The 19,803-nt window shown below is 38.2% G+C and overlaps 1 protein-coding gene across 2 annotated transcripts in view; it reads left to right on the forward strand.

Annotated features, from left to right (window-relative positions):
- Positions 1-5,704: 5,704 nt before the first annotated feature.
- Positions 5,705-19,803, forward strand: part of SETH5 (transducin family protein / WD-40 repeat family protein) — a 44,378-nt gene continuing 30,279 nt past the window's right edge. Inside the window, exons 1-6 of one of the 2 annotated variants that reach the window (XM_039028025.2) lie at positions 5,705-7,374; positions 9,929-10,240; positions 10,403-10,642; positions 10,748-10,853; positions 11,248-11,405; positions 11,776-12,409. In XM_039028025.2, coding sequence (XP_038883953.1) covers positions 5,770-7,374; positions 9,929-10,240; positions 10,403-10,642; positions 10,748-10,853; positions 11,248-11,405; positions 11,776-12,409 — 3,055 coding nt within the window. In that variant the 5' untranslated portion in view covers positions 5,705-5,769. The remainder of the gene's footprint in view (positions 7,375-9,928; positions 10,241-10,402; positions 10,643-10,747; positions 10,854-11,247; positions 11,406-11,775; positions 12,410-19,803) is intronic. The other variant, XM_039028026.2, reaches the window with a different exon arrangement.

The raw sequence follows: 19,803 nt of genomic DNA on the forward strand, positions 1-19,803 counted from the left end.
TTTCTTATATTGGGAAAAAGTGTTACAATCAATGCTCCCCATAAGTGCATGCTTCTAGATTGGTCTGGCTCTTGAGAAGTAATTGCTAAAGGAAGATGGTCTTTTAATGATCCAAAAACATCGGTTAATCATATCCCTCTTGGTCCAAATGCAGTGTGCATGTGGGTTGATATAGTAAGGAAGCTTGATTCATTTTTATGGATGCCTATTTCTGACATGCTTGTCACTAAAGATGCAATAAGAACCAATATTGCTTGGCCGATAAAGTCAAAATATCTAAGCAATTTTTTTTCAACTTGGTTGAAGTATTTTATGTGAATAATACTATTAATATGGTTTATTAGTTCATGTATTATGATATTAAAATCATGATATTTTTGTTTTTATTATGCGAATGAAGTGGTGGCACATGCAAGAGCCATATAATGGGAAGCTCAATTGTATTGGATGGTTTCGAAAATAGGAAAACTTGGATATACTTTTGTTGGTGGGAGCATTTTGTCATCAATGTTTTTTTTAATTATTATTATATGTACTCCATTTTTATGTGATTGTGTGAATTTGGAGCTAACTCATGTTATATGTACTTCGAAAAAAAAATGTTGGTTAGATTAACTTTTGGGATCAATGTAGTATTTCATTTCTATATAATAGAACTTTGAAGATTCTATGTATATTTCAATCGAAATTAACTTTTGATCACATACGGGAAAAGAGCTATAAATGTGAAAAAAAATATATTTAAAACATATATTATTGCATCTCTCTCAATGCTATAGAAAAGTATAACATATAATATTTTTTCGACCCTATAAAATGTAAATATGCAATTGGAAGTGGAATTTCATATATCACTTTCCATAATATTGAAAAAAACGCTATGATAAGTTTTGTTGCTTTCAATAATATCAACTATGACAACATGGAGAAAAATGATATAAAAGGGTTACAATACCGTCTTTTACATGCTATAAGAACGTTTCAATTGCATTTTTTTTCCATGCTATTCAAAATGCTATAAAATAGTTTTGGCAACGTTTTTCTCATGCTATTAAAAATGCTATGAAAGAGAAACGATAGCATTTTTAGCTAACGCTATAAAATAATTCTATAGCATGATAATTTTGCAACAAAAAATAAACTTTTTATAGCACATGATATAGCAGGTAAAAAATGCTATCAAAAGTAATGGACTTTTCATAACTTCGCCTATGGCAGCGTCTTCGAAAACGCTATCAAAAGTCTACGATAATGTTTTTGGCCTGCTATCGTATGTGATATTTGTTGTAGTGGCTGCACTATTTGCACTATGGATATATTTTTGTGTGAATTGGATATAACCAGTCAACGATGCGATAACTCTTCACAAATTGCTCGTAAGTACAACTAGGCCAAAATTACCATTTTGCCCCTATGGTTACATCTAACTCCTTAAGTACCACTGATCCCTCTAATGAACAGTAAGTCATAGTTCAACTATGACCAAATCCCTGTTGGGCCAAGAGAGGGTGTGACGCCACATTGTTCAAGCACTGTAATCAACTTTTAAAGAAGCAATTTATCTCTTTACCCAGACGTTAGGGAATGAGTGAATTCCATCTTATGTAGCTGTGTTTCCAACTCCCTAATCAGACAAATCCCCGAAATGGTAGCTTATTGATTTGGCAATTTGGCCACTCTCACCCATATAAATCAATGGACCATCTTCATAGGTAGGAGTTTACAACTCACTCAAGATTCATGTCATGTCACCTATGGTCATCCTGGTGACATGTAAGTCTCTATTATGAATGCCGTTATATAATAAGACTAGTCATTTCACGGTTCAGTCTTATACAAACTCCTTTGTATAGAATACCCCCGCTCACATGTTTCTACATGAATGATCAGGATCATATCATCTATATGTCTCTACATACATGTTTAAGCTATGGATGATGACCTTGGATGTTAGTTTATTGGTTTATGGGTTAATGCTACTAAATATTGAATAAAACATCTCATATTTCATTAAATAAATAAAATGTTTATATATTACAATTACAAACTACATGACCCACGAAATTTAAGACATCAACCCTAACCAAGTAGTCAGCTGGTGTATTATTTTCATGTGTGGTGTGTTCTAAATCATATATACGAAAATTACAATCGAATATTGGAAATACGTTTGAACAAACGACCATGCCATTAGCCCTATGTCTTTTATCCTTATGAGTGCAATACAAGCCATAGATACAAACACATCACAGCCTAGTAGTGAAACATACTTTAATGAATAATCACGTCATTTGTCCCCATGAAAACTATTAAGATTAAAGTGGCAATACGAGGTACCTAAATAAAATAGATGGTAACACATGGATGTGATATATCATGTTGTTCACGAGTGTAACTCGTGCCATAGATGTGAACACACCAAGATCTAGTAGTTTGACAAGGACAATGACTCTTATCCTATAAAATATTGCGAGTTTTTATATATATAAATAGAGTGTTTAAATGAAAATGAACTTTTGAAAAACATTATTTTCTAAGTTAATCCAAACACGAGCTTGTAAGGCAAAAAGATGAGTATGAACTTGATGCTGGAAACAGAAAGAAGTTGTCGAACATATCTATTATATAGAAGATTTTGATGGACGTTTATGTGACTTTTTTTTTCTTTTTTTTTTTGGTGCCAGTTGACTTATTTGTTAGGCCACATCGTATATGTGTGCGTGTGTATATATATTTATATTTATCGTATTACTGGCTCGTAAAGTGTAGCTTTTATTACATATTTTGTGACGTTCCAAATTTTTGAAGGTAAATTCAATTTGTTTTATCTTGGGTTAATTGAGGATTTTGATGTTGGAAAAAAATTAATTTTATTTTAAGTTTAAAAAATACGTGATAAGTGATTTGGAGATTTCGAATCAAGTTAGTTTTTTTTGGATTTATCTTATTGTGGGTTATTTTATTTAATGAGGAAATTAAGGGGTTTTAAGGGGGAAAAAAGGAAGGAAAAAAAAAAGGTTTATTTAGTTTAAGTGGGGGAGTTGGGGTTTGTTTGGAAAAGGAGATTTATTATAAATTAGGGTTAAAGTGGCCTCGTTATGCGTATAAGGGAACAAAATTAAAAGGAAATTATTTTTCTCTTATTCTTTCCCTTTCAATCGTACAACCGCCCCCTCTGGTGTTTTCTTCTTTTGTTCGCACACCGTCGGTCTCGCATCACACCGTCCACGTCTGCGCGTCGTTGATCCCACTTTAGCTGCTCACGCCAGATCCAGCCGCGCGACCTCCGGGCGTCCACGTTTGTGATGCGTGTCACCCAGCCATTCAAGTCGCGCTAGCCATTCCTATTTGTCGCTCATCCGCGCCAGGCCGTTCGCTCCAAGTCTTTTGTCGCCACTGCTCGGGGTTGAGCCTCGTTTGTGATCAGGGTTCTAAAAGAACGAGAGTGGGTTGTCTAGCGGGGTTGTTGTGTTTTCGCTGATGTTTAGGTAAGCAGTTGGGGGTATTGTGATGGAATTGTAGTTTAACGAAAGTGAATGTGGAGCTAAATACTAAATGGATGTGTATTTAGTTTCTTGATTGCACTTAGGGGGAGAGCTTGTTGCTTGAATTGAATTATTTTACACTAGATTTTGGAGAGTTACCTATTGCTGGTTGGCTCTCGAATCTAAGTATGCCTTAAGAATTGGTTCCTATATTGGGTTGAAATATTATGTCATGTTTGTTGGATTGTTGAAGGGGAGTATGGAAGCTTATATTTATGCCATAGAATTTCAATATTATATATTATTTACATTATTTGATTGATAGATAAATTGTGAGACTGTTCTAAACCCTAAGCATTATTTAAAACTTTGATTGTATGTTTATGCTTATGTGAGACTGATAGTGGTTGTTAGCCTTTTTTTCGGGCTATGCACATTGCATGTTGTGAGTCTTCGCTATGCCTATGTTACAGTGTTCCCTATTTTTGTTTATGACGGTGTCCCTTTGGGGTCACTACCTATGAAAGCGTGTTTGCCCCTTATGCTTATGCTTATGCCCATGCCTATGCATTCGTATTGTGCACTTAAGTCCTGATAGAAAGGCCAACAATTCGCCTAGAGGCCAATAGTGGGTCGCTTAATGAGTATATTTATATACTCATCCTTTTCTCTTCATGCTTTTTGGGTAAAAGTATATATAAAGATAGACCCTCTAATGGTAAGAGGGATTTGTGACTTGGTCATTGGGATATAATATCGCTTCCACGCTTATGTTTTATTTGATAGAATCTGGTTTAAGGGTCTATCATTCTACAACTCTTGGTTATTTCATTTGTTCATTCGTTTATTTGCTCAATTTATTCTATATTTGAGTGAGGGGTACCCGATATTTTCAGGATTTTACTATTTGAGTTTTATTTAATAAAATAGAAGTTGTATTCATTTTATTTAACTTTTATTACAGGAAATTATTGCCAAGCCTATGCATGCACGTAGTAGCATCCTAGAAGTATAATAGAAAGTTGGGTAGTTATATATTTTATATGCCAACTGTGTATCATGACCACCAATAGGGTTATAGTACAATTAAGGATATTTCACATACAATATAAATTTAAACTTGTTTTGTTTCCATAAATAAAATATAATTTTATCCAACTTAACTAGAAAAGTCACATGCACAAATTTTTAAAATGGTTGCTTAAATTAAAAAAATTGAAATGTATGATCCAAAATAAACCCCAAATCCCATTTCTTAAGACTCCCAGCAATACACGATGCTTAGAAAAAAAAAAAAAAGAACAAGGTGCAATCCATAGCTTATTAAAAAAAATGAAGAATTATTGAGTAAAAAGTTTCCAAACAAAAATAATCATCTTAAGATTATTTGTGTCATAAAAATTGCACCAAATACCTTTGACGCATAAAGTCAATCTAGCATAAAAAACAATATATGAACCCCCACAAACATATAAACTCTATAAACATATTTATTTAAAGTCACACTTATTAATCCGTAATCAAAATTGTCACAATCGTAATGAAATTACATTATGTATCAATTTTAATGGGTCTCAATCGCAAAGGGAATGCGATTTTTTATATTGTCTTAACTCACATTGATGCAATCATAATAAAAAAATTCGATGGTGTTGTTTATTTGTCATAAGAAAGAGTAATGGAAATGATGAATGATGAAAAGTTAGTAAAAAAAGAAGAAGGTGTAGGTTCCATGTAATACTCGAGCGTAATTGAATCAATGACTCTCTCCTTCTAGTAGAATTAAGTTTGTTGATTACAATTTCTTGGTGGGACCATAATTCATTATGATAATTAAATGGGCCTACTTGTAAGATTAGGATGAACTAGTAATCTAAACAACCCTTTATATTTTATCTTTATATTTGAATAGTTGCAATTAAGACCATGTTTACTAAATCACACATTTACTGTTATCGATACCGTTATTGTTACATACGAGGGTCAAATGGTATCTATAACGATAAAAATGTTAAAATTTATATTTTTCCCTCTAACAATAAAAGTAATTGTAGCGGAAAACATAATGGTAACGATAACGATAAAACGTAATTTCTAAATACAATTGGATTGAACACGTTTTGCTCGTCAATCCGTTTGCATCTTTTGATTACAAATCATGACGGATCCTATGTGTGATATAAACGATACCAAAATAATCAAATTCGACACACATTTTATGTTAGCATTGATTTATTACTTTTCATTTGGACAAACCTGGCCAAACATATTTTAAAGCCTATTAATGTGTCAGTATTTGCAGAAGAGAAAAAGGTTCACTATTTTGGTGCCGCCTCAGTCCTCACAGCGGAACGAGCTGGCTTCAAGATCGAGAATGACAAAGGAACTGACTGACAACGAAACGCTTCCTCTAATGGAGCTGGACTTGAATGCCTTCATTCACGCACACCTCTCCAGCGGCGACGGCGACGACGGCGACGACGACGATGACCTATCATTCCCTCACCGTAGCATCGACGAGATTCTAAACGAATCCAGTTCTTCCACCTCATCCCCTCCCCATTCTCCCCCTTCCCGCGGCCTTCGCAACAACGCCGCCGGGGACGGCGGGGTCTCCACGTCTCCTTCTATATCACCGTTCAAGTCTCCGTTCGAGGAAACAATAAAGGATCCTGAAACTCCAAGAAGCAACCAATGGAACGAGAAGTCAGTTCAATTGAAACCAGGTGCGGTCTCTCATGCCAAGGTCGGTGAATTAACGGACGACCCGTTTCGAAGGGGATCTCGTCCATTGCCATCGTTGTTTGGAGGGGTTAGATCGAATGCGAAACCTGGGGCGGCGCTTGCCGCAGCTGCCGCGGCTTCTCGGTCCACGCCAGCCCCGCACGCTGCAGCAATCAAGTCGAGGAGGGCAGGATATGGGAACATGGTTCTCGACGATGACGAGTTGGTTTCCTCTTCTGCTGTCGAGTCAGAGTTTTTCTCTGATAGTTTATATCATACTAACATTCATTCAGAGGACTCTGGCGAAAAGTCAATTTCAATGGTCGACAGGATTGCTGATTATCAGGTTGCATCTATGAACGTCGGCGGTGAATTGTGGGAAAGGGACAACATCGGAGACGGTGTCCCATATAATGACGAGTTTCTTATAACTAGAGATATGGAATGCGAAGCAGAACCGAGTTCTGTGGATGATGTGGATTTCAACGAGAGCGCTACAACTCTACCGCGAGTGGGAGCCAACAATAGAAGCCTGTCTGGTCCTGTTCAGAAAAATGTTTGTTCGATGGAGACACATCCAACAGCATTGGATGTCGATGAATCAAATGAAGGGGCTATTCCGTGGTCTATCGAACCTGACGATGAGGGAAGTTCTGTGGGCTACGGGAGCCTGGAGTTGGAAACTCAAGATTTCGAGAAATGTCTTCAACCGTCAAAAGATACGGAGGTGGATCTTGCCATTGAGGATCCCAGTGAAGTGGACGATATCATTGAATTGGGGGAAACAACCGAGCAGTTGGACAACTTTCAAATTGGTGAACGTCCAGAAAGGATGCCCCTGTCCTCGACCAATCCACTTGAATTGGCCGAAGAAATTGAAAAGAAGCAGGCTTTCACTGCACTGCATTGGGAAGAAGGCGTTGCTGCCCAACCAATGAGGCTTGAAGGTATTAAGGGAGGCACAACAACATTGGGGTACTTCGACATTCAAGCCGACAATAGTATTTCAAGAACCATTTCATCACATTCATTCAAGCGTGAACATGGTTTTTCCCAAGTCTTGGCTGTTCATGCGAATTATATTGCAGTTGGAATGTCAAAAGGAAATATTGTTGTGGTGGCTAGTAAATCCTCAGCTCAAAATGGCGACAACATGGATGCGAAGGTCAACATTGTACCTATGCAATACGTAGTTTATTTCTTGGTGCATCTGTTATCTGAGTTTCTTTTTGTCTACTTAGAACTTATATGGATACGAGAGATTTATGGAGCTGTGACCGTAAATGCATGTTTGATATATTGTTAAATAGCACCATTTAATAGCTGCAAATAGTGTAACCGATTGCATTTCTCTTTCTCCATCTTCTCCACTTGTACTATATGGGTCTCTTGAATGTTACATTCGGTTTTTACATCCACTTCAACGAATTGTTTGAGATGTTAAAAATGATATGTGGACTTGAAACTTTTGGCATCTTATACAGGAGATTTGAAGTTATAGTCAGAATTCTCCTTTCAAGAATGCCATCAGTTTCCAGTCATTTAGAAAACTGTATTACGTCCATGGTTTAAGTTTTCTTGAAACGTACACGACCTTACTGGAACATGATATGTTCTATAGATTGCACAACCGTGTCCTTGAATTCTAAAGTTTTCTTAAAACATACCTTTCTTTTTGTAGAGGGATATAAACATTAGGATATAATAAGTAATTATGCTGTCATTTTACGTTTTACCGGTAAAGTATTACAAGTGCCAAATTTGGCATCATAGAGGATTTTTTTTCTTTTTTTTTTGGAAGCATATAGAGTTTTTGTTGTTTTTTAAGGAATGCCATCGATTTTTGTTCCTTGAGATGGTGATATCATTTCTACTAGTGAAGTTCTTAATAATTTTATCTACCACAAAGGGAAATGACTATCGCATACTGAGTGAGATGGCGGTATTGTATTTGAAAGTATTGAAAGGGCCAAATTTGGAGTTGCTTAAGAAGGTAGGGACACACATGATGAAAAGTACACCTTAGAATGTTATAGTAGGAGGTTGAGCGGAAAAAAAGATTAAAATAGAAGAATGAGGAAGTTTCAACACCTCTATGGTCTTTTTTGATCTCAAGGAAGTTGTTAGAACGTTATACTTTGTAGTAGGAGCATGAGCGGAAAAAGGATTAAAATAGAAGAACAAGGAGTTTCAACATCTTTATGGTCATTTTTGATGTTTAGAATGGAGATGTCTTCTCCGACCCTTCACTCTTCAATATGCAAGTCGGAGCTCATTGCTTTCTTCATACAGAGAAGGTAGGCTTGATAATCTCCTTAAAGCCATCAAAATCTTTAAGCTTCATTTTGGTTAGAGTTGATCTGCAAGTCTTTGATCATAGGTAATCAATATTGATGAAAATCTTATCCCTGGAGGAAGCCACTACTTTCAGGTGTATTTTGGGTCAATAACACATGCTATTTGGGTGTGCAGTATGGTGGTGGCTTAAATCTTTTTGATATCCATGAAAGAATCGTAAGTAGGTTGGCAAATGGAGGACTTCTTCCTTTTGAAAGTCCCAATAGTCTCTCGTGAAAAAGAAGCCAATAATGAGGGAGAAAGCCATCTCATGTGCTGGGATAACATTTACTTACCTGTTAACAAAAGGAAACCCAACGTCAATGTTTTGGGAAAAAAGAAACAATAATTTGCTAGGTAAAGGGAAGTGTTTATTTTCGATTAGGGTTGTCTTATGCTGTATATTAATTGTTAGCAGTACGGAACTAAACTTGGAGTTGGTTTTTAACTTTAAGTATTACTCAAGCACTATATATCATGGTGCTACATTTTGAAATGTTGTGAGGCCATGGGAAATGATATTCTTTTATAGTAGCAGTGGAAACCGAGTTTATTGGAGACATACTTGGACTGGCCAAGATAATTGTTTTCTGAAGCTGTTTTGGCTGACAAACTCCAATGATTATCATTTAGGGGATCGTGAAGGCTGTATACTTGGAGATAAAAGGCATGATTGAACATGTATTTCTTTTACCCTCTCCAATTCAGTTAGCAAATGCCAGTATAAGATTGTTTCCCTTTTGGTTTTACACCACTTCTTCTCTCAGCTCTAAGGTTGGAAGGATTAAACACCTCTAACAGATTGCAAATGTAGTGCCTCAAATGCTCTTTGGTTCACTGATAGTATATTCACTGCAAAAAGTTCATTGAAGTTCAAATCCACCCTCTTTACAAACCCAAGATACTATTGAAGATTTGACTTTGACTTAAGCTCTCTAGTAGGGAACTTGGAGGAGGAAAACAAAAATGGAGAGAGTTGCAACTCTTGATGAATTTTGGGACATTAGTGAAGTTTTTGCTTCGATTTGGTATTTTTTGTCAAATTCCTTGTCTAATTATAGTATTCAAAATTTGAATGATTGCCACCAATTGCCATGCCTTTTTGTGTCTCTTGGTGGAGGTTTGATGCTTTATCTTTTTCTTTTTACATCCTTCATTGTCTGGTGACAGTCTCTAGTTTATTTTTGAAAAAAATAGATTTTTTCTTGTTAAAAAAGAGCGATATTATCTTTTCAAACCAAGCCGAGAAACTGACTTCTTTATTTATTATTTTTGTATTTTACTGACAAGATCCTTGATCATCTTTGTTGGTCTCAGTCTTTTTGTTACTTCTCCATTTATTAAGATATTTTAATATTATAAGTTACACTATGTGGATATAGATGTTACTGCTTGGATCACAAGGAGATAAATCAACTGCACCAGTAACATCTCTATGCTTTAATCAGCAAGGGGACCTGCTTCTAGCTGGTTACAGTGATGGTCATATTACAGTCTGGGATGTGTTGAGGGCATCAGCAGCGAAGGTTATTTCCGGAGAACACACATCACCAGTTGTTCATTCATTGTTCCTTGGGCAGGAGGCTCAGGTTACTCGACAATTTAAAGCAGTTACCGGTGATAGCAAGGGTCTGGTTTTGTTACATACGTTCTCAGTGGTTCCTTTGCTAAATAGATTCTCCAATAAAACTCAGGTAGAAAATTAATCTACACCATAGTTATATGGGTTCTGTTGCCATTAGAATGATCTTAATTATATTGGCCGTTGCAACTAAAATGCTTATTCTGTAAGGGTTTGTGACACCAAACAAATTAATTGGTCCGAATTGTGATCTGGTGTTAATTTACTGAATTAGTGTCTTCTTGATGGGCAAAAAACGGGGACTGTTCTATCAGCTTCAGCACTTCTTTTGAATGAATTCTGTGGAAGTTCTTTGCCACCAACTCTTTCAAATGCCGCAGTTTCAACCAGCAGTATTGGGAGCATGATGGGGGGTGTTGTTGGAGGAGATTCAGGCTGGAAACTCTTCAATGAAGGATCATCTTTTGTCGAAGAAGGAGTTGTCGTATTTGCTACCCATCAAACTGCTCTGGTGGTATGGGACTCTTGATAATAGCACAATTTTTTGTTCATAATTGTATGTTGATATTTTTACTTAACCTGTTCTGAAACTTTTTGAATTCACTTGAGATTGGATCAGGTTAGGTTGAGTCCCACTGTGGAAGTGTATGCTCAGCTCTCTAAGCCAGATGGGATTCGGGAAGGTTCTATGCCTTACACTGCTTGGAAGTGCTCACAGTCTTTTGGTAAGAATTTATTGCCCTTAACATGATCACGACATCAATCATTTATGGAATGAATATAGTATTTGTTTCATGTCAGAAAAATGAATATAGTATTTGTAAAAATTCAGAATTGATTTGATGAGTGACCTGGATCACATTTTTGAAGTGATGTTTCAATTCAGTCTTATTTTAGTTTGTAACTTAATAAAATCAACCCATTCCATTGGAGTATGGTTGGAGAAGGATAGCACCTACATAATTTCTGGTTTGTGTTTAATGGAGAGGTTTTTGCAACTCCTTTGGCTTGTCGGCTTTTACCTTATGATTTCATCAGGTCAATGAAAATTTCTATTTATAAATAAAGGATTTGAGCATTTAGTTTTTATTTCTGGCCTTAAGATTTAAATTATGGCAGAAACTTCACCTTCTGAAGCAGTAGAAAGGGTTTCGTTGCTTGCAATTGCCTGGGATAAAATGGTTCAGGTAGCAAAGTTGGTGAAAACAGAGCTTAAAGTATGTGGCAAGTGGTCCCTTGAGAGTGCAGCCATAGGTGTTGTCTGGTTAAACGACCAGGTAATTTTTTAAAGGTTGATCGTTCTTATAAAAAAAAAAAGAAAAAGAAAGAGAAGGTTGATCGTTTTTATTGTTTCTAAATTTGTCTTTAACTACTATTACCTTAATAGTTCAGTGCAGCTGTAAAAGGTTACTGTGATGTTGGGCTTGGTGCTTATTTTCAGTTTTAAACATAGTACATATAAGCAGAAAAGTTAGGATTTATAGATACAACAAAAACCATCAGATTGCATTTAGTGAGATTGGTTCTTATTGAAAGTAAATGAATAGAATTCCAGTTTTAACTGGTGGCTCCATCCATATTTTCTGCATGTAGTAAGGAATACCTGTTTGCATCAAGATTTAATCAGAAGTTTTATAAACTCTACAGGTTCTTGTCATTCTCACAGTAACAGGACAACTCTTCTTATTTGAGAAGGATGGAACTATGATTCACCAGACAAGTATATTTGTAGATGGCTTTGATAAGGAAGATTTCATTGCATATCACACCCACTTTGTTAATGTTTTGGGCAACCCTGAGAAGGCGTATCACAATTGTGTGGCTGTTAGAGGAGCTTCTATATATGTATTGGGACCTATGCATCTTGTTATTTCCCGTCTCCTTCCATGGAAGGAGCGGGTTCAGGTTCTAAGGAAAGCAGGGGACTGGATGAGTGCCCTTAGCATGGCAATAACCATTTATGACGGCCATGCTCATGGTGTTATTGATCTCCCTAGGTCGTTGGAATCTTTGCAGGAGTTGGTAATGCCCTTTCTGATCGAGTTGCTGTTATCATATGTGGACGAAGTGTTTTCATATATATCAGTGGCCTTCTGTAACCAAATTGAAAAGAATGAAAAATTGGATGATGTGATGAGTGAAAGCCATTATGCACATTCTGAAATAAAAGAGCAATACAATCGTGTTGGTGGAGTTGCAGTGGAGTTTTGTGTCCACATCACTAGGACTGATATTCTCTTTGATGAAATTTTCTCCAAATTTGTGGGTGTTCAACAGAGAGGTATTTAACTCGTAACTTAACTTTATATTGATTGTTTCGTTGTAGATTGTTGGGAGTTCAAATTAGTATGAATTCATTCTATTAATTGCTTCTTTAGTTGCAGGAGGATGAAATTCGAATTAGGGTTTCAATTATCTATAACTAGACCAATTATTAAGAGAGAAAGGAGTCTTCCAAGGAAGGAGAATGCTAATATGGTTGATGAATTTACAAGGAAATTGGATGGTTTTTTGTGCAGTTCTTTGAGAAGTCAGGAGGCCTTTTAAGGAGATGGTTCTTAGTTAAGTTTTCGGTGGTAGAATCCTTTAAGGGTTTGGGGCTCTCGTCTGTATGGTTATATGGAATGAAGTTTCAATGACATGTTTTGTCTTCTTCGTCATATTATTTTGTTGCACCTTGGTGCTTTGGACTTTGGAGTTGTCTGTTTTTCTTGCTGGAGTGATGAGCATTCTCCATTGGAAAGGCCTTCGAAAGGAATGGTTTTTTAATTATTTGTTGTTGTTTTGATCCTTGTTCTGGCCTTCGATCATTGGGCTGCAGACTTTTTCTGCGTTCTTAATTGGCTGTAATTGCTATAGTTGTTTTTTATTTTTTATTTTAATAAATATTTGTTCATTGAAGTTATGAGCCATATTTGGCATCGATAAGGTGTCTCCCATGGGCATCCTTTTCCAAATTATATCTTCAAATCCCTTTAGTGAGAAGGCTTTGGTTTTGGTCTTCAAATTGGTTAATCTGAGGCCCCCTTCTTGAATAGGAAGCTCAACTTTCTGGCAATTGATAGAATGAATACTTTTCTTATCCTTTTTACCATTCCAAAGGAAGTTTTTTTGTAAAGTTTCTCAATGTGTGCTGCAGCCTTGGATGAAAGCTTGAAGAGAGAGGAAGTATGTGGGAAAGTTGCTTAATGTAGCTTGGATCGGTGTAAGTCTTTCACCTTTAGAGATATTGGTACCACTCCAACTTCCAAATCTTCTTTCAACCTTCTCAGTGATAGGCTCCCGAAATGTGTTTATGAATGGGTTGCCATTAAGGGGAAGACTGAGATAACTTGTAGGCCAAGAGCCAACCTTGCTACCTAAAGCTTCAGTCAGAGCATTAACTGTATTGGGATCATAGTTTATACCCTCGAACTTTGATTTGGAATTGTAAAACTCTTAGATTTGAGAAAGAATCAGAATCCTCTATTCATTCACCAAAGATATGAATATATACAAGTGCACAAAGCATAGAAAAGGAAAATATCACAAAATATTTACAAGAATGGAAAACCCTAACTATAGAATTATAACACTCCCCCTCAAGTTAGAGCATGTATGTTAATCATGCCCAACTTGTTACATAGATAATCTATACGTCTTACATCAAATGCTTTCGTGAAAATATCTCCTAATTGTTCTCCAGTCTTCACATATCCTGTAGATACCAACCTTTGTTGAATTTTCTCACGTACAAAATGGCAATCAACTTCAATATGTTTAGTCCTTTCATGAAATACTAGATTAGACGCAATATGAAGTGCTGCTTGATTATCACACCACAACTTTGTCGGTATGGTGATTTCAAATCTCAACTCAACAAGAAGTTCATATATCCAAATCAATTCATACATAGATTGTGCCATTGCTCTATATTCTGATTCTGCACTTGAACGTGACACCACATTTTGCTTCTTACTCTTCCAAGAAATCAATTTACCACCAACAAAAACACAATACCTTGAAGTTGATCTTCCGTCTTCTTTAGATCCTGCCCAATCGGCGTCTGAGAAACATTCAATATTAGTATGACCATAATCTTTATATAATAAACCACGTCCGGGAGCAGCCTTCAGATAACAAAGAATCTGTTCCAATGCAACCCAATGCCTGTAAGACATGACATGTATTGACTCACAATACTTACTGAATAGGCTATGTCGGGTTGAGTCACTGTAAGGTAATTAAGTTTTCCCACTAACCTCCTATATCTTTCAGGATCTTTTAGCAATTCTCCATCTTTTGTGAGCTGTAAGTTGGGCATCATTGGGGTACTACATGGCTTAGCTCCTAGCTTTCCTGTTTCAGTCAACAAGTTAAGTACATATTGTCGAAAAAACAGCTTGTAACCCTAGGGGCATTTTAGTAATTATGTGTACCCTAGGGCTTCCCACTAGTCTATTTATTTGGCCTATTCTCTTGTACTTTGTGTATCAGAATTAATAATAAAAATCAGTGTCTATCGTGGTTTTTCTCCCTGTATTAGGGTTTCCACGTAACTGTGTTGTTATTCTCTTCCCTACTCTTTTATTTTTGACATGGTATCAGAGCAAGGGGACGAAACCCTAGCCACTATAGAAGAGAACCATCCACAGTCGCCTTCAGCTGGTGGATCTTCGAGTTTTGATATGAAAACCGCTATTCGAGCCGCGGTAAAGGAGTGTTTTCAAGCTACCTCATCGGAATTAATTTCTGCCATCTAGTTGCAGTCAACAGAAAGCCGCCGTCAATGGGAGCCGCAGATGGACAGATCTGAAGAATGCACAAATAGAGCCGATCTGCCTCGTCTCGCGCCGCCGTCAACTGATCCCTCAGGTACGGTTCCGATCGGGGACGTCCGCATCCGCAGCAACCCTTGGCAGATAGAGTTTCTTTCGATCGCGCCTTCGACCTGCAACTTCCGATCGACGAACAGGGTGGGTTTCCGATCGCGCCTAGGGCTTCAGACCTTCGACAGCTTCCGATCGAGCCTAGGGCTTCGGCTTCGACCTGCAAAAACTCAACTACGCCGGCGTACCCTAGGGTTTTCGTGTCAGATCCGGCGAACCCTCTCGTCCGGCAAAGAGAACATGACCTCTCTGATTCTGCCCTAGGCACATTTGACCAACAACAGGCCGACAACCGCCTCCAGTCGACGACTACCTTCTAGCCGTCGATTTCCTTCCTGCCGTTAGTGGCTGCCCCGTTTCCAACCGGTTGTGGCTCGACCCAATACTCAGATGAAAGCCCGGTAAATTCTTTCCCTATTTTACCTACTACAAATATCTTGCCTGTGTTTCCCTCAGTTGACAATACGACCAGCTTGAGTACGGTTGGAATCGGTACCATCGCCCAGTCAGGCAATATACAGTCTTTTGGTCTTATTAGTGTGAACGATAGAAAGCCTTGGATTGTTGACTCAGGGGCGACGGATCATCTTACTGGTACCTTTGATCAGTTTCTCTCATATTATCCAAGTGCTGGTAACAAACGAATTAGGATTGCAGATGGGTCGTTCGCACCTGTTGCAGGAAAAGGGGATTTATCTCCGTTTGAGGGTTTGGTTTTGCGGGACGTTTTGCATGTTCCTAAAATTTCATATAATTTGTTATCCATCAGTAAGATTACAAGAGATTTGAATTGTCAGGCAGTTTTTTCACCCGACTCTGTTTTATTTTAGGATCTAAGCTCGGGGATGACGATTGGCACTGCCCGGCACGATGGGGGACTCTACTTCCTAACTGATGATGTTTCCTCTAGGAATGATTATAGGACTAGCCTTGTCTCCTTAAATTTTTCTACCTCTGAGAATGATTTTTTGTTATGGCATTACCGCTTAGGGCATCCGAACTTTCAGTACATGAAACACTTATTTCTACATTTATTTCGCAATATTAATGTGTCTTCTTTAAAGTATGAAGTGTGTATTCGTGCCAAACAGAGTCGTGTCTCCTTTCACTCCCAGCCCTATAAACCATCCAAACCCTTCACCTTAGTCCACAGTGATGTTTGGGGTCCCTGACTAACCACAACCTCCACAGGGAAACGCTGGTTTGTCACTTTTATAGACGACCACACTCGGCTTACTTGGGTCTTTCTTCTCACTGATAAGTCCGAGATATTATCTGTATTCCAACAATTTTATGCCACTGTGGAAACCCAGTTTAATGTCAGGATTGGTATTTTGAGAAGTGACAATGGGCGGGAATTCTTTAACGCTTCCTTCTAGGAGTTTCTTACTTCCAAAGGGATTATCCACCAGAGTTCGTGTGCCTACACTCCCCAACAAAATGGGGTAGCAGAGAGGAAAAATCGTCATTTAGTGGAAGTTGCTAGGTCCTTAATGCTATCCACATCACTCCCGTCTTACCTATGGGGTGATGTCATCCTTACTGCTGCTCACTTAATCAACCGAATGCCTTCCCGGGTCCTCAATTTTCAAAACCCCTTAGACTGTTTAAAAGAGTCATACCCTACGACTCGTTTAGTCTCCGATGTACCACTTCGAGTTTTTGCCTGTGTTGCCTTTGTTCACTCTCATGGTCCAAACCGCACGAAATTTACTCCCCGTGCTCAAAAGTGCGTCTTTGTTGGGTATCCACTCCATCAGCGCGGGTATAAATGTTACCACCCATCCTCTCGCAAATATTTTGTTTCCATGGATATCACCTTCCTTGAGGATCAACCCTTCTTCCTTGTTAGCCATCTTCAGGGGGAGACCTCTAGTGAAGAGACTATCTGGTCCACATATACAATTCCCTTGGAGTCTGCCCCTATTCCCGAACATGTTGGTCCTATCTTTCCTACCAATCAAGTCCCATGGATAACATACTATAGGAAAAATCTCAGGAAGGAAACAACGTCACCTGTTGCATCTCCGGCTCTGGTCCATGAGTCAAACCCGACATCAGGTACATGTATTCCTGAAATTAATGAGATTGATACTTGTACTAACGAGTGCAGAGAGGAAAAAGGAGGGAAAGGTGCTGATAGCACCACTATAGCAGATGAGAAGACGACAGTGAATGACGATTCAGACACAGCTCTAGAAAATGTGAGTGATACTAAAGATAATGGTGAAAAAGGTGTGATTTCTGAAGATGAGAAACAGGAAGAGGAGACTAGTGATCACAATGGAAATTCTGACAGTTTGAAGGAATATGATGCTTCTCTTGATCTTCCAATAGCCCTGAGGAAAGGTATTCGGTCATGTACAAGGTACCCCATGCATAGTTACATGATATATAGTAACCTGTCATCAGAATTTAGGGCCTTTACCACTAGTTTAGATGCAGGGGTGATACCGAGTAACATACAGGAAGCAATGGGAACTGAAGTTTGGAAGGCTGTTGTTATAGAGGAGATGACGTAACTGCTTGTGTCTTTTCAGTACGAAGTATTCGAGTGTAAGCTTCTTCCAACGATAAGATATTTGAGCTTGACAACACTTGATCTTTGACCATCTCATATTTAGGTGCAAGACCTACTAAAAAGCTCATGATAAACAACTTTTCACGTGCTCCCTCACAAAAGAATTTGATACCGCTCATCTCAATGCCTCTTCTTGGTGCTCCCTTGCAAAAGAATTTAAAGATCTCTCCATTCAAGACATCAGTCTCAATTGGAATGCCTTCATTTTTCAGCTTTCATGATTTTGTAATTGCTTAGTTTTTTGGCTATAAGTTTATTTTTCAGATCCGCATTTGATGTAAGCCTTTGTATCAGGCATGGTTTCTTTCAGCTTTGTTCTATGTTTAAGTCTCTTTGCTCTAATAGTTAGGAGATGATGAGAGTGCTACGGAGGTGTCAACCTAGTTGAGATGTCCTGGTGCATTTACTAATCTATGTTATGTTTTGATTTGTTTTCAAGTGGTTGTTTCCTTTCATTCACTTATAACAACTTTCATTATCTTAATGAAGTGGTTTGTTTCTTGTTAAAAAAAAGATAAACAACTTTTCATGTTGAGCCATTGGAACTTTTGGATCCATGCTGATTGGCATCAAGGCATTGAGTTCCGCGCATGTATTTTTTAACCTCCATAAAGTAGCTTATAAGAGATTTTTCTCCTTGATCAGATTGATATAGAGTCTTACAAACATCAAACACTCTATTAATATTCTCTTTCCCTGAATAAAGGAAATCCAAATATTCCAATAGTTCATTGACTGATTCGCAGTGATTTACTAGTTCAACAATTTCACAGTCAATAGAATTCTTGATTTGTAGAAGCATTCTTGAATCGTTCCGCCACCAAATCTTCTTTATTAGCATCAACCGGTGACTCTTCTGTGATGTGATCATCCATCTCCATGTTCCTAATAAAGTGGCGAACATTTGATCTCCATGAATAGTAGTTAGGTCCATTCAACTTGTGTTCAGTTACTTTTGACACCATAGGAACAATCTCAGACGTGACTACTGGTTTCTTATCAGCCATTACCCCAAAAAATAGACACCGGACAACAGAGAATCAAACCCTAATTTACCGAAGAGATGTCTTTACAAGCAGTGGGTATATCTATATATCCCAAACAAACACACCACCAAGAAGAGTCAACAAAACTGAGGAAACCCACAGAAGACGAACCAAAATTAATGGTGCATGCGCCTACACGCGTTGGCGCGTGGACGGACGACAAAGAAGAACAATCGGTGCGTGAGCCTCATGCGCTGGTCAGATGGGATCTGAACTTTGGGGTTTTGTAGATCGGTGGTTGGGCTCTTCGATGGACTGGGCGGTGTCGAAAAAATAGCCTTTTTTTCCCCCCCGGCAGCGGCGGCGGCTAACGACGGCTAACGAACCAAAGACGGCGACTGTGAGCAAAAGTGTTAACTCACCTCTCTACAAAACCCTAAATGTATCACAAACAGGTTCTAAATTCTCAAACCCTAAGGTTCACAAAACCTTAAGTTTGTTTAGAGGGCCCTGATACCATGTAAAACTCTTAAGCTTGAGAAAGAATAAGAATCCTCTATTCATTCACCAAAGATATGAATATATACAAGTGTACAAAGCATAGAAAAGGAAAATATCACAAAATATTTACAAGAATGGAAAATTCTAACTATAGAATTATAACAGGAATGATTAATCTCGAGCCTCGAAACCTGTTTAAAAGAATGGATGATCGATCTCAAATAAGTTTGTAAGAGAGTGTTTGGCTTACCAACATGAGTTGAGTCGAGTTGGTATAATATACCACCTCATGGTTTGGCCCACCAACATTAAATGTTGGTGGAGTTGGTATATTTTATCAACTCACCCAAACTTCCCTTCTTTCCATGTTTTCAATGGCTCCACCCATCGATCACTGTCACACTTCGAGAACTAACTCTGGGCTTCGACAACCGCCTTCGATGAAAACACCGGCGACCAACTCTGGTCTCCGACAACCACCTCCGATGACAACTCCAATGATCAACTCCAGGCTCCGACAACCATCTCCGATGACAACTCCGACGATGAAATCCGGACTCCGAAAACCACATTCGATGACAGCTTCGACAACCAACTTCAAGTTCCGACAACCTATGTGCGACCAACTCCGACAACCAATTCTGGCCTTCGACAACCACCTCCGGTGACTTAACTCCGACGACCACCTTCATGCTACCAACTCCGACGACCAATTGGCTCCGACAACAAACTTCGATGT

This window comes from Benincasa hispida, chromosome 1 (assembly GCF_027475165.1).
Source record: "Benincasa hispida cultivar pf3 chromosome 1, pf3_genome.v1.1, whole genome shotgun sequence".
Taxonomy (NCBI): domain Eukaryota; kingdom Viridiplantae; phylum Streptophyta; class Magnoliopsida; order Cucurbitales; family Cucurbitaceae; genus Benincasa; species Benincasa hispida.